The sequence below is a fragment of the Rhinichthys klamathensis genome, unplaced genomic scaffold (genome assembly GCF_029890125.1).
Source record: "Rhinichthys klamathensis goyatoka isolate OS25496 unplaced genomic scaffold, OSU_Roscu_1.1 h1tg000370l_1, whole genome shotgun sequence".
Classification (NCBI taxonomy): Eukaryota; Metazoa; Chordata; class Actinopteri; order Cypriniformes; family Leuciscidae; genus Rhinichthys; species Rhinichthys klamathensis.
In genome coordinates this window covers 155,001-168,686 of record NW_026606878.1, presented here as the reverse complement: position 1 = coordinate 168,686, position 13,686 = coordinate 155,001, and the positions used below count along the sequence as shown (strand labels likewise).

At 38.5% G+C, this 13,686-nt stretch overlaps 1 protein-coding gene across 1 annotated transcript in view; it reads left to right on the top strand.

The window, feature by feature from the left end:
• erc1b (ELKS/RAB6-interacting/CAST family member 1b) overlaps nt 1-13,686 on the top strand; it is a 198,416-nt gene that overhangs the window by 52,794 nt on the left and 131,936 nt on the right. The window contains exons 9-12 of the mRNA XM_056233411.1: nt 177-317; nt 4,383-4,523; nt 10,532-10,725; nt 13,213-13,224. Coding sequence (XP_056089386.1) covers nt 177-317; nt 4,383-4,523; nt 10,532-10,725; nt 13,213-13,224 — 488 coding nt within the window. The remainder of the gene's footprint in view (nt 1-176; nt 318-4,382; nt 4,524-10,531; nt 10,726-13,212; nt 13,225-13,686) is intronic.

Sequence of the window (13,686 nt, the reverse complement as noted above, 5' to 3'; positions counted from 1 at the left end):
TTGTGCTAGATTAATGGATTATTATTGGAATTATTATTTAATGTGAATATATCACCTAAAACTATTAGTAAATACTGTATATAACATGGGTTTGTAGCAACATGAGGTTGAGTAAATTATTCATTTTTCCCTCTGCTTCTAAGTCACACATTTAACATGTCCTCTCTTGTTTGCAGGAGCGTATTATCGAGCGTCTGAAGGAACAGAGGGATAGAGACGAGAGAGAGAAGAGCGAAGAACTGGAGAGCAACAAGAAAGAGCTGAAAGAGCTGAAGGAGAAAGTCAGTCTACTTCAGGGAGATCTGTCCGATCGCGAGGTGAGCGCTTCTGTTTGCTTCAACTCACAAACTAATGCTTTATTAATGCCAGTATTGTAAGAAGTTGCACATTTGATGAGTTTTTCTAATGATTTTCACCTGGTTGACAATGAAATGGGTGAAAAAAATGACATCGATTTACATTGTAGCAGTGAGGCGAACCATATCTAGAGAGCAAAATGTTTTGATCTTGGACTCGAGAGATAATGTGTTGTGTTCTTTTAGAAAACCACCCTGTCTACAACATCATTTACTCTGTTGATGACCGTTAAACTACAATGTCATCTTGCAAACATACTTTGAGATTTGTGTAATCTGGTTGCATATTTGTGAACAGAAGTTTGGGTTTGCGGTGTAAATATTGTAGTCTTGAATGGTGGCACGCACACTCAACTAAAATCCACAACTAAATCCTAAACGAAATCTCTTCTATCTGGAGAACTGTGAGTAAACCCTTCCAATATGCAAGCGTACCACTTTTTTTTCCTGTTATATATTTGCACATATTTGATGTTTCTGTATGATTAGTAGATTATTGTGTTTGTAAATGAAAGTCATGTTACAGGTTTTTGTACTGTACGAGCAAACATGACCATTATAACGCAGTAATCCTGTATAATGTGTCGGGTGCGGATTAAAGAGGTCGAAGTGGATTCCAGACAGCATTAGAAGCAACTTCCTTTAAATATGTACTATTGGATAAGGTGCTCAGTCAGGCTTGATAGAGACAGACTGATTCCACAGCCATCCGCACAATCCCAGAGGAGCTGTAGCGATGAGAACAGACATGCTGGACCCACAGCACTGTCAGTCCTGTGTGTGTGTGTGTGTATGTGTGTGTGTGTGTGACAAGAAGATAAATGGAGGATTCTAAATGTGAGGGAACAGCCCCTCCCAGAGAGCAACTGCTCATTTCTCTTTCCGTCTTCAACTCTGCACTGTTGTTCAGGTTTTTTATTTTTTTTTGCCTTCTATCCCTTTTCTCTTTCTTTATTCCTTTTGCACTTTCTGGTATTTTAGCTCTCCAATGGCCTTTACGTCAGTGTAAAAGAAATTAAAATGTGGTTGTCGTTTACTGACCCTTATGTCGTTCCAAATCTGTATGACATTTTTTCCTTTCGTGGAAATAAAAAAAAAAATAAAAAAAAATAATTGGTCGTTGAAGATTTCAGAAAATTTTAAGCTTCACAAATGACATAAGTGCACCATAAAGGATTTTTGCTTTTTTTAAAGCACATTTCCTCAAAATTCTCTATTTTATTTTATTTTGAATAACGATTTCAGTTTTGGCTTCATATGGCTTCTGAAGATTTGGAATATAGCATACAGTTCATATGGACTACTTCATAACTTTTATGGTGCTTTCATAGTACTTTTTTTTGTGTCCTTTTTGAAGCATGAAATCTTCAGTCCCCATTTATTGTAATTGCATGGAAAGAATGACCTGTACATTATTCAAAAATTCTCCATATGTGTTCAATGGAAGAAAAACAGTCATACGGCTCTGGAACGACATGAGGGTGAGTAAGTGATGACCGAATGTTAATTTTTGGTTGAACTATCCCTCTAATGATGGAGTCTGCAGTGTGCACGTACACCAGTGTTCCCGCAGCTCTGTGTCTGTGGCTGTTTTATTATTCAGGTTATTCTTGTTTGCTGTGATCTCTGCATTCCTCTCCGCTGTCTGCCTCTAGAACATGGGCGATGCACATCCCCACCACTAAACCACTTCCTGTCTCACCCCGTCGCTTCTTCCTCTCATCGGCATCTTTCTTTTCCCCCTTTCCATTTCTATTTGCTTCCAAAAGGCCATACACATTCTCATGAAATTATGCCCAAGTCACATTTCACACCACAATCAAAGAGAGAAATAAGAATTACAGTTTGCAGAAATAAAATGATGCATATTTTGAGGATTGTTAAGGTGTTTTGTGTTGCCATTATTTTAATGACCATTAACCACATTTCCCCCGGAAATTCTCCTTACTCTAATTCAGATTAATATATATTTTTTCTCCACTGTTTAAAAATGAACAATTACTGTAATACAATGACATTCTCAACTGTTCAAAAGGTTGGGGTCAGTAAGACATTTTTTATGGTTTATTTTTTGTTGTTTTTTGCCTTTGTGTACAGTATGTCGAAGTGCTGCCCATTAGGCTATTTTTGGCTAATGTTTTTATTAAAATAAATTATTACAATTAATCAAAAGTAAAAGCTGTTACATGTTGTTGCAGAAAAATTATATTTTAAATAAATGCTGTCAACAATATGTATTGGTGAGCATACGAGACTTAAACTTCAAAAACATTAAAAAAATCTTACCGGCCCCTTCTGAACGATAGTTTACATTCATATAAATTTGAACTTCAATCTTGATGTTGATTGAAAAAAGGTCATATGCATGAACTACTCATGAATAGTTATGGTAAATTTGTTTTGAAAATACCATCTTTCTTTTCTTTTTCTTTTTTTGGATTAAATGAGCATTGTGGTAAAACATCTTACTGGTCGTAAAAGTGGGCTTAATTGAATTGTTGTAAAATATGATTTTTTTTTTTTTTTTTTTGTCGTGAAATATGCCTCAGAAATCATGAGAGGTTTCTTGAGATCCGGCCATGTCCATTTGCTGCACGTGCGTCAGTGTCCTTGGATCTCGACTGCTGTCCTGAGCTGTATGTGGCAGCCTCCCATCGCTCAGCATCCTGTTATATCCCTCTCCTTGTTTTTCCTGCATTGTATTGTTCCTGAGCAGTGACCTCTTCGCTCCGAGCTCATTCGGCCTCCCCTCCCGCACTCTAATCATAAAGTGTGGAGTCCAGCACATCCCATCATTCCCCTCTCCTGTTTTCTTTACCAACGCGAGAGAACGCGGCGCGGCAGTATGAACATTAAGTGTGTATTTTGGTCCGCGGACTCCAGTCGAGTGTGAAATTGTGGGGCTCTCCGACTGAAAGCGGAAACGGCAGGAAAGGCCTCATGGATGGAGGGCTGCAGTTTTAACAGCATGCCCGAGACTCGGCTTAAAAAAACAGAGAGCTGATGTACTGCATATGTGCAGAGCCCTGTACATTATAGCACACGATATTTGTGATATTACTATTGAGATGTACGCTACTGTTACACAAAATCGTTCTCCTGTTATATATTTTATGGCATTATTCCTCATAAAACCCTGTGTGCTGTTAAAGGAACAGTTCACCCAAGGTTGGAGCTTTCGTCCTTTAAAAAAGCAATACGACAGCACCATAAAAGTATCGTTAAGTGGTCCGTATAACTATATATTCAAAAGCCCTATTTTCAAGCGCTATATTCAAAGTCCTTCTTTGGGTGAGAAACCGACTGAAATTGAAGTTACTATTTACTAATAACCGTAAGTGAGTCAGTGAGCTGAACTCTGAAACTGGATCTCATTCATGAACAAATCATTTTGACTGGTTTTGTGAACTTCAAAAGATCAGAAGATTCAATGCAAATATATTGACTCAAAATAATGATTCGTTCATGAACTAATGTATGACCTCACGTATGAGCCACTTTTATGATGCTTTTGCATCCTTTTGTTAGCCGTCAAGCTCAAATCTCCATTTATTACACTGAAGAAAAACAATAATACCGTTTTGAAATGACATGAGGGCGAGTAAGAATTGTCATATTTGGGTGAACTGTCCCTTTAAAAAATAATTCTAGTTTCAAATGTTTCCAGATTAGGTCCAGTTTATTTGATCCTATCTGATCTGATTTAATTCAATCCTTTTGATTGCATGTTTGTATACAAATGTGTGTTTCGAAAAGAAAAAACTCACATGGCAATTTGTCTTGGCTCTTTGTGGTTCCTGCTGTTGAAATTGGCTCGAAACGGCTGGCTGTGGTTCTGATCTGCATATTTACATGTGTTTGTGCTCAGGTTGTTTCAGTGCAATCAGGGACTGTGGAATGACGTTAGCAAAGTCGTCTCCTGCTTTTCATTAGTTTTTTCTCCCCCCTAAACCTGATCGTCTCCATTCAGAGGTAGATTGTTCAATAAGTGCTCTCTGATTTAACCTTCCTTTCCCTCGCCCTCAGGCCTCTGTATTGGACCTGAAGGAGCACGCCTCGTCCCTGGCCTCCTCTGGACTGAAGAAGGACTCCAAGCTGAAGGGTCTCGAAATCTCTCTTGAGCAGAAGAAAGAGGAATGCACCAAACTTGAGAATCAGCTCAAGAAGGTGAGCCAGACACTTGAATGGAATTGAAGCATCACAGCTAGCAAATACAGCGAGTCTCGTCAGCTAAGCAGCCAGGAGCGCGTAACAAGCCATTACGGTGACTGGCACGCCGTTAGCGCTACTCTGACAACACTTAAAACAATGACAATGAGCTGAATGTTCGCCTAAGTGCACTTTACCTGTGGAGCTTTTCTCCGTCGAGTGCTATAGGGAAGATATTAGCTCTGTTTCAGACCCTAGCTAGCAGCCTCGCTGTCCATGGTCAACAAAGACCACTACCTTCAACGGCAGCATTCTTAATGAACCAGAATATTGTACTTGACTGATTTTAAACACTCAAATAGAGCAGTTATGTTAATAGTCACTCAAATGCAAGTGCGAAAAGATACTCAAGAAATGTTCAAAGTTGATTGTTAGCATTTTGCTAAGATAGTATGCACAGCACATACAAAAACTGTGTGAATCAGTTTAGTTTGATTTAGAGAGAACATTTTTTTCTATCAATGCTTTAAAGTAATGAATGAAATTAGCTTAATTATTGTACATTTACATGGTGCTTAGCACCTTAGAATTTGGAGAAAGAGTTTGGACAAGGATATATGTGATGCTGGCTTACATTCTGGCAAAGATGTGGTATCATCATTTTGATACTTAAAATGTTACCCAGCTAGACAGCTCTCTTGATTTCGTAACAGAGCTGTTTATTGAATTTTTAAAAAAAGTACAGGAATTTTGATTTAAATAGCTTTAATTGGAAAGAATTCTAGAACGATTTGGGTGATTTTTTTTTTTTAGGGGAGTGCATCTGTATAAAAAAATCATTTAAAAAAGCTGAAAAATGTCTTTTTACTCTGAAGACTTCTTTTTTTTTTTAGTTTGAAGCATCCTTTTAGAGGTAAAAAAGTTAGAATTTTTTTTTTTAGTGAAGGGAGTTTAAAAAAAAAGTCTTATCACAGTTGTCATAGTCTTCATTTCCACTGTTTGACCGTTTCAATAGGATTATAAAATTATTTTTATTAAACATTTATAAAATATTAAACAAAATATTATTATTTTTTGCAAAAATACTATTGTACTATAAAATATTTAATAATTTTATTTGATTTTATATTTCACTGTAAATCATTTATAATATAATTAATATTTATGTCTTAAGCCCTATTCGGACAAGACTAGTTTTCATTAGAGAAATTCATGTTTCATAGGCGTGTTTCTTGATTTTAATCCTGTCTGATAAAAGAAATCAAGGGCAAATGTTCTTCGGCAAACTCACCGGTCCTCTGAGAAATCGAATCCTGTGTGAATACGAATGTCTGTGATTGCTGATATTGTATTATACTAGCGCTGCACATTCACTCCAAATAGGGCTATTATTTCTTCATTTCTTAATGTTAAACCATCAAGCTTTTATTTTGGCAGTTTTTCAGCAAATAAATATGCGCTGTGTGTTTCAGAGTGAAGTGAAGTGCAGCACTGTGTTCTTTTACACATTTGCCGCCCATGATAGTGTTTTGTCAGTGTCTCAGAGTGGCTTGATTTACAGTAAATGAACCAAGCCGCTCCGAGTTACTGAAAAAACACTGGATCATATTTATTTTGATACTGTATATCTTGCAGCCCTATTCCCAATGATCTCAAGTCTCTTCTATATGTAGCTCATTCTCTTTTCTCTCATTTTCTCTCTTGATCTTGCCTCTTTGTCATCTTCGCCTCCTGTTTTTTTCAACCAGATCAGATATTTCTCACGTTTTTCCTATAAAATATTTCGTCACCGCTCTCTGTGTATCACCCAATTCTGTTTCTTCCCCAACCCCTCTGTGTTTTTCTTTCTTTCTTTCCGAAAGCGCTCTGAGCTCATGTCAGGCCATCCCTTCAATCTTGTAAGTGCATCTTGGTGTGAAAAGCCTCCCTTAGCAGTGCCAGTGTCTCTCTGTGTGTGTAACTAATAAATGTGTGAGTGAAGCTTTGCTTGCATGAGCTTGAGGCTTATCTCAAGTTTAGTTTTGTGTGTATGTGAGATAGAGAGGATATGTTAGGGGGCTGGCGGAGTCTCTGAGTGTTCTGAGATTTGCTTGCATGAGATCTTTTCTTATCTAAAGCTTGAGAGAGTGATGGTCTTGTGTGGTTTGACGTTGCTCCGCAGCAGAGCTTGGATTTAGTGCCGTGTTCGTAAGATGATATGTGTCGCATTGAGCTGTGTCAACATGGTGTGTGCACGTGCCTCTACAAATGCTATATTTCCCCGATCCTTTTTAATCGTTAGTATAGTTTTATTAAAGGGATAGTTCAACTCAAAAATGAACATTTGTCATCATTTGCTTCCTGTCTTGTCGTTCCAAACCAGTATGCCAAACAAAAACATTTTTTGTTATGCATGGAACATGCGCAATTAAATTTATTTTAGATCATGATGATGATTACTATTATTTACCACCATTATTATTATTATTATTAGTAGTAGTAGTAGTGTTTTTACCACCTCAAGCAAAGAATGAAACTCAAATGGTGCTTGGTGTAATTGACATCTTGGTGCTCCAAATATGAGTTTGCTAGTGCTTGAATGAGATTTGGGAGCTATTAAGGGGAAGATGATTAGATTTTCAAAAAATAAAACTTTTTTTTCAGTCAGCCTGTCCTTATTGCAGAAGTCTTGACATACAGTTGGACATATGGACCCCTTTTATTTTGTTTTTATAGTTTTTCTGGGAGCTTGACAGAATGTAGACTAAAATTTGTTGGAAAAGAGCAACATGAACACTCTTCAAAATTTCTCTTTTGAGTTTTACGGAAGAAAGTTATGGAACTACATAACCGAGTAAATGATGACAGCTTGAATTTTTTTAGTTAAATTTTCATTAAATATGCATAATATATAGTCAGTGGTTATAGTCTGTGTGCTTCTGTGCAATTGTGGTTGTTAGTTTTTTAGACTGCAGTGTACATTTAGTTCTGGATGGTGATGTTAATCACTCATATGAACCGATCACCTTCGTATGCATATTCAGAGCTCTTCGCGTGGCTTGATGAGAAGATCTGGGTCCCATCGTCCGTTCCAAGAGTAATGAAATCGCTGGCAGTGTGTGTGCGTCTGTGTTCGCACAGGGTCTCATATAAAAGCAGTGCAAGTGAAAACCCGCTGACAGCTCGGTGGGCGTCTGCTGTGATTGGATGAGACAGAAAGGGGGCGGAGGACTCGACTGTCCCTGCGTGACCGCCAGGAGTTTACATGGATTAAGGTGTCAGCGAGGCTCATGAAATGAGAACAGACATGCCACCAAGACATCCAACAGTGTACATTTCACAAACCAACCAAGAGTCCCCCAATGCACTTCCTCAACTACTTCATATGGAGGCACATCAAAACTCCTTTTATATCCCCTGCTGCACACACATGCATTTTCATACCATTCAGCAACGAGATGTTCTCTCACAAGAACATTTATAGGTCAAGAAAGCCAGCGTAAATGCATAAAAACCACTGCAAATGTGTGCTGTTTTCACACAGCCGCTCTGTTATTTTGCCCAGCCAAACAGGCACAAACACATTATTAAACAACATTATTAAACCGCATTTCCCACAATCCCCCGTTTTGCGCTGGGACACTGGCTGTTCCTCTGAAAGATGGTGCCATATGGATTGACCGCTCTGGAGTTCCAATACCAACACACTGCACAGAACTTACAAGCAGACCCAGTGTCCCTTACAGCCCACTAATAACTATACAAATGCTAGTTATTTCCTACCCAGTCTGTCTGTCTCGCTGTGACTGTTTTTGTCCATTTCTCTGTTTTTTTCGAAAGGTCACAGCTGTGTCCGTATTGTGAACGAGTTTGTCTGTGGTCCTGAACACATGCTTTTCTTATGTGATCAGATGAATAGTCATGTGCCACATTCCAACTTAACAAGTGTACTTTGATTTGGACTTCAGCAATAGAACCTAAAATATCATGGTTTTGCGATTATATAAACTGTTATCTTACATAAATTAAATTAGCCTTGCATGAAAAGCAGAAACGTTTTAAAAACATCAATATCTATATTCCTCTAATTTTTTGATATATCCGAGAACAAAATTCTGTTTAACAATTAAAATCATGCAGCTAAGTCAATGTTTTGACAAGTAAATAATCTATCGTCATATATTTACACACACCTTTTTTTGGTGCTAACTGCTTTCGGCAAACTTTACCATTCCCAGTTACTTTAGGTAGAAAATTAAAAATTCCCTTCCATTTATGGAAAATATAGGTCTATCAATCACTTCAAACCAGAATTTGGTCCGAAACTAGCTGCTACTAGTATGTTTGTTATTTTTTATATTATATTATATTGTATTATTACTTGTATTTATTTTACTAAATTTACTAAACTTTTTTTCTAGGAAATTAAAGTCACAGTTTGTTTTTCCTTTTTGGTCTTAAACTGTATTTATAGCCCACATTTTAGTAACTGGTTTGGAAAAATTATAAACCTCCATTTACAGAAAAAATTATAGAAAATAAACAGCTCAAATTGGATTTTATTTTGTAGTTATATATTTCTGTTCAAATAAAAATAAATGATTACATCATATGCATCATTTAATAGTTGCAGACCCTATTCATGGAACATGCCTTGTACTCACAGATTTATTTTGCTCCGCCCTCTTTCTGACACTTTCTTGATGCTAATTGTACATTACGTTTCTGTATCGTGTTTTCGTATACAAACTTTAATTTCTTTGTCAGACTTGCCCTTTTACACACACGTAAAAGCCCTTGTGTGCAGCAACCGGTCCGTCCATACATGACAAGCTCTTGGCGGTCAGAGTGGAAACCTACTCAACCTCAGGTCGAGACTTTAATAAAGCTAATTAGCGGGGCCTAAACGTCACCTTCAAATATTATCCTCAATAAACCAGAACAGTCCTCTTTCAGCCAGTGCCAGTCTAAAGAGACCTCTGAGGCCAGACACTTTGCTGTATTTTTAACCAGCATGTCACAGTAAGGATTTACTTTATTTTGTGTTATTTTTGTGCCTGGTTGTTATATAAACATATTCTGGATAGATTCAAGCTATCTTTGAATGTCTTCTGCATTCAGACTTGGTCCGTACACACATGCATTTAGTCATGGTGTAAATGACTCGCCTTGCAAAGCCTGCACTGTTTTTGTGTTTTCACAGGGTTTTTTTTGCAGCAGGAAGACACCTGTGTCCTTTTAGAGGACTTTTATGAAAGAAACATTACGGCTGACTCCTTTAATTGTCAGGGGGAAGTGAATTGATTTACTTTTCATTAGATGAGGCCCTTGACCCGGCACTTTAGACGGCCGTAATGTCACTAATTATTTTGATGACTTCAGCATGATTGTGTTTCCATGTGCACACACACACACACACACTTTAATGAGGTCGTATCCTGTTGTGATGTAATGGGGGACCTTACACAGAGCCTCCAGGTGTGAGTTGGGTGTCTTAGACCTCAAAACAACACACAGACACACATGTACTGGTGACAGTGTCTAGGCCATGCTTGACCGCTGATAGCTTGTCCCTACTCAACTATGGAGAGTTGAAGTCAGTTCAGCATCTAAGCTTCTTGTCCATTCACAGCACAGACACATGTAAAACCCAAAGTTTGTGAAAAGATACAGTGGAGGACATTTTTAAACTGGTTTGAGAATTTGAGGTCTAAGGCCTATTTACACCAAATCCAATGTGGTTAAATGATAAATTATCAAATTGTTTATAATTTGTTTAATAATTAATTAAATGTAATATTATTTTTCATTATTATTGTTATTACTACTACTACTGCTATTGATTAATATTACTTTAAATAAATAGACAGACAGGTTGAATGGACACCTTTACGCTCTATATATATATATATATATATATTAGTATATCATTTCAATTATTGCTCTTATTATTATCATCTTAAGTTATTTCTATATTATTTTAAATAAATAAAAAATCCAGACTTTGTTATTGTTGCCCCCTGAACCTCAACCTTTGGTCCGTACAGGCTCAGTCAGTTGCGGTTGAGGCTCAGGTAAATGCAGGACTATCGGAGCGCATTGCCACACTCGAGCAGGAGGTGGCGCGCTACAAGGAGGATGCTGGGAAGGCACAGACAGAGGTGGACCGGCTCCTGGAAATCCTCAGAGAGATGGAGAATGAGAAGAATGACAAGGATCACAAGATCAACGAGCTAGAGAGGTACACACACACACACACACACACAAGTTTATAAGACAACATAGACTTCTGTTGATTTTATGTACAGTACAGTTGCTACCGTCTATCCCAAACCCTTTATAATATAGTGGTTTATTTAATTTATTAAATGAATGTTTTACATACTGAAGATATGCCCAGATGTCTGCAAAGGAAGATTTTGTCAGATTTTTTTTGGGGGGAGGAATAAAACCCCCAATTGTTGGATTCTCTACTTGTCACCCTCTTACTGCGTCACCCTCTTACTCCATTTGTGTCAGTTTTTCCATGTTGTTTGTTGTGAAATTTCCCTTGTATTGGGTATTGACAGCCACCATTTTGGCATTGTGAAAACCTATATGCCTATACATGTATATTGCCACTAACAGATAGGTGATCACACCAGTCCAAAATAGTGCACTTGATGTAGATTTGTGCTCTTGTTGCCTTGGTTTGTGTCCTTGAAGTCCATAGGGCTTCCCATTTGTCATTGTATAGTTCAATTGGGTGCACATAAGTAGGCAGTGTTGCCCCCTCAACTTGGCTTTTTACTTTTGGAGAACCGCCAAGACTGAAAGATCTGTATGCCACAAGGATGATGATGAGGGTGTCAATGTTGTTCCTTGTTTTCCTCGCTTTTCTGTTTGTGTTCTCTGTTGGCTTTCCTTCTCACCCACTCAGTCATCTCTTATCCTCCGTTTATTTAGGCGTCAGACCAGGAATGAGTTGCAGGAGATTTGGAGGGCAACTTCAGCAATAGCATTATGGGATGTTGGCATTGTCATTAAGCATGCCTAGTAGATCCATGGCAGTCATAGACTGTAGATTTAGTTCTAATCCCCAACACGTTGCTCTGATCCCAAAGTATGTTCTGTGTCCGTAGACATGGAGAATAAAGTGATTAAGCTACAAAGAGCTCCATAAATGAACACTTTATGAATTGCACACCTTCAAATGCATGTCTGCTCCTCCCGGAGCGTTTTTCTAGACTTTTTGCACTGTAAACATCTGTGTTTTCGGCCTATGTAATTGGACTAATTAATGAGAGGCAAATATAGACCTTTTCACATCTTCACAGCTCTTATAAATAAATAAAGATAATGAATAATTGAAGTAGAGCTGGAGTGTAAACAGACAAGAATGTGAGGGAGAGTCTGGCCCGGCGGTAAAGAGTCGTGGAGGTCACGGATGTGGATGTTGTGCATTGACAGTTGTGTATGCTCCCTTTAACCCTCCTTCAGGCCTTTCAAAGCTGTTGTCGGAGACCGTTCCCAAGCACCAGCGTCTACAAAAAGCCCTGCTTTAGCCTGACAGGGACATTTATTTGCACTGAGGCTCTCGCTGTTGAATACTGGAAGTGTTTTTGGTGGGTTTCTGTTGTTTCATAAATATTAATCTGACTTGCGTTGAATGTCTCACGCTTTACAGATCTGCGTTAGGAGAGGATTAGACTAAAACAAACTCCATATGCTTGGCTCGATGCATCATTCATGTCAACCGAGAGAAGATTTCTGAAATAAACACCAGCCGCAGTTGCTAACCGTGGCGCTCCGAGCTAATTACCACTCAGAGTCAGGTTATGTTCTCGAAACACACCGGGGAGTTCGGTTCTCAAAAACCTCCCATTGTTCTTTCTGTGTCTTAGTTTCCGGCACTCTGGAGTTTGACTGTTGATGTGGTTTTGATGGAGAGTTATTCAGACAGATCCTCTTCTGTTAGCGCCTGCGTCTTTAATCAAGACGCGAATGGCAGGTAGAAGCGGTGTGTTCTGTTCAGAGTGAGTCAGGATTACCTTTCTCACTCAGAGATGGAGAAGCCAAAGCTCCTCTTGTTGCAGATCAGTGGTGCGGAGGCAGGTCTTGTTCGCAAATGCCTTCAAAGTCACCGAAAAATGGCAGAGGTTGAATTGGGGCATTGGGGTATTTATTTCATAAATTCAGCAGCAGTAAATTTGCCGGTAATTATGGAGGATTGTAAGGCTCACTGTTTGAGAGGGAGCTAAAATGGGAGGGTGAGTCTGAAGAGACGTGTAACAAAGAAATAGAGGTGAAACACATGGGGGGCATAACAGAAGCACTATTTGTAAGGATAGCAAAGCTGATTCTCATGTTTTTTAAATGTGTTTTTTTATGTTTATAAGCTCCATTTATATGTTTTGTCACATCGTTTGGGGGGTTTTCTCTGGAAATTTTAAATCCATTCACATCCTTACTAAAGATGCATCTGGTTTTTATTGACTTTATATGGCCTTTATATGTTTTCTTTAAACTGAGTAGCGTGTGAGATTGCATGTCACATTGTCAGGTGCTTTTTTTTTTAAAGTTCAGTATGCTTGTATCAGAAGTCTACATGTGAAGGATCGTGTACTTTTAACTCTTTTGTCTTACACAGCTTTCCAAGTTAACCCAGCTCACTCTGTGTGTATCTCACCTCTATTTCTCTCTTTCTTCCTCTTCGTTTCTTTTCACTGGAATGCTGTCTACATCCCAGTCTGGCTTCAAGGTCAGTATGCCTTCTTTCCTTGCTTGCACTTCCTTTGTACTGCAAATCAACTTCTTTTTACGTTGTAACACACAAACTATGTGCTGCTTTAACAGGGCCCACTCTGTACATCATTTTAAGGATGGTTCGAAGGATCTGGGACTTGTGTTATTGAGGGGCCGGTGGGGGGGAAAACTGTATCCGCTAGATGGGGGTAAAATAATTCAGTGGTTGATTGTGGTGTGGTGGTGCCCTTGGGCGATGCACTTAACCCCAATTTGCTCTTGTTGCCTCCATCACTCCCCTTGGACTTGCTTCTAAAGTTTCTATGGAAAAAAACAGAAATTGCTCTGACCTGAATTGATTAAAGGTTCAAAAGAAGGAATGAGGAAACCTGGGAAGGTCAAGCAGGCACTACAAACAGAAGAGCTTGTCTTATTAATGCATGCCAGCTTACCTGTGAGGTCTGATGAGATGGAGTTC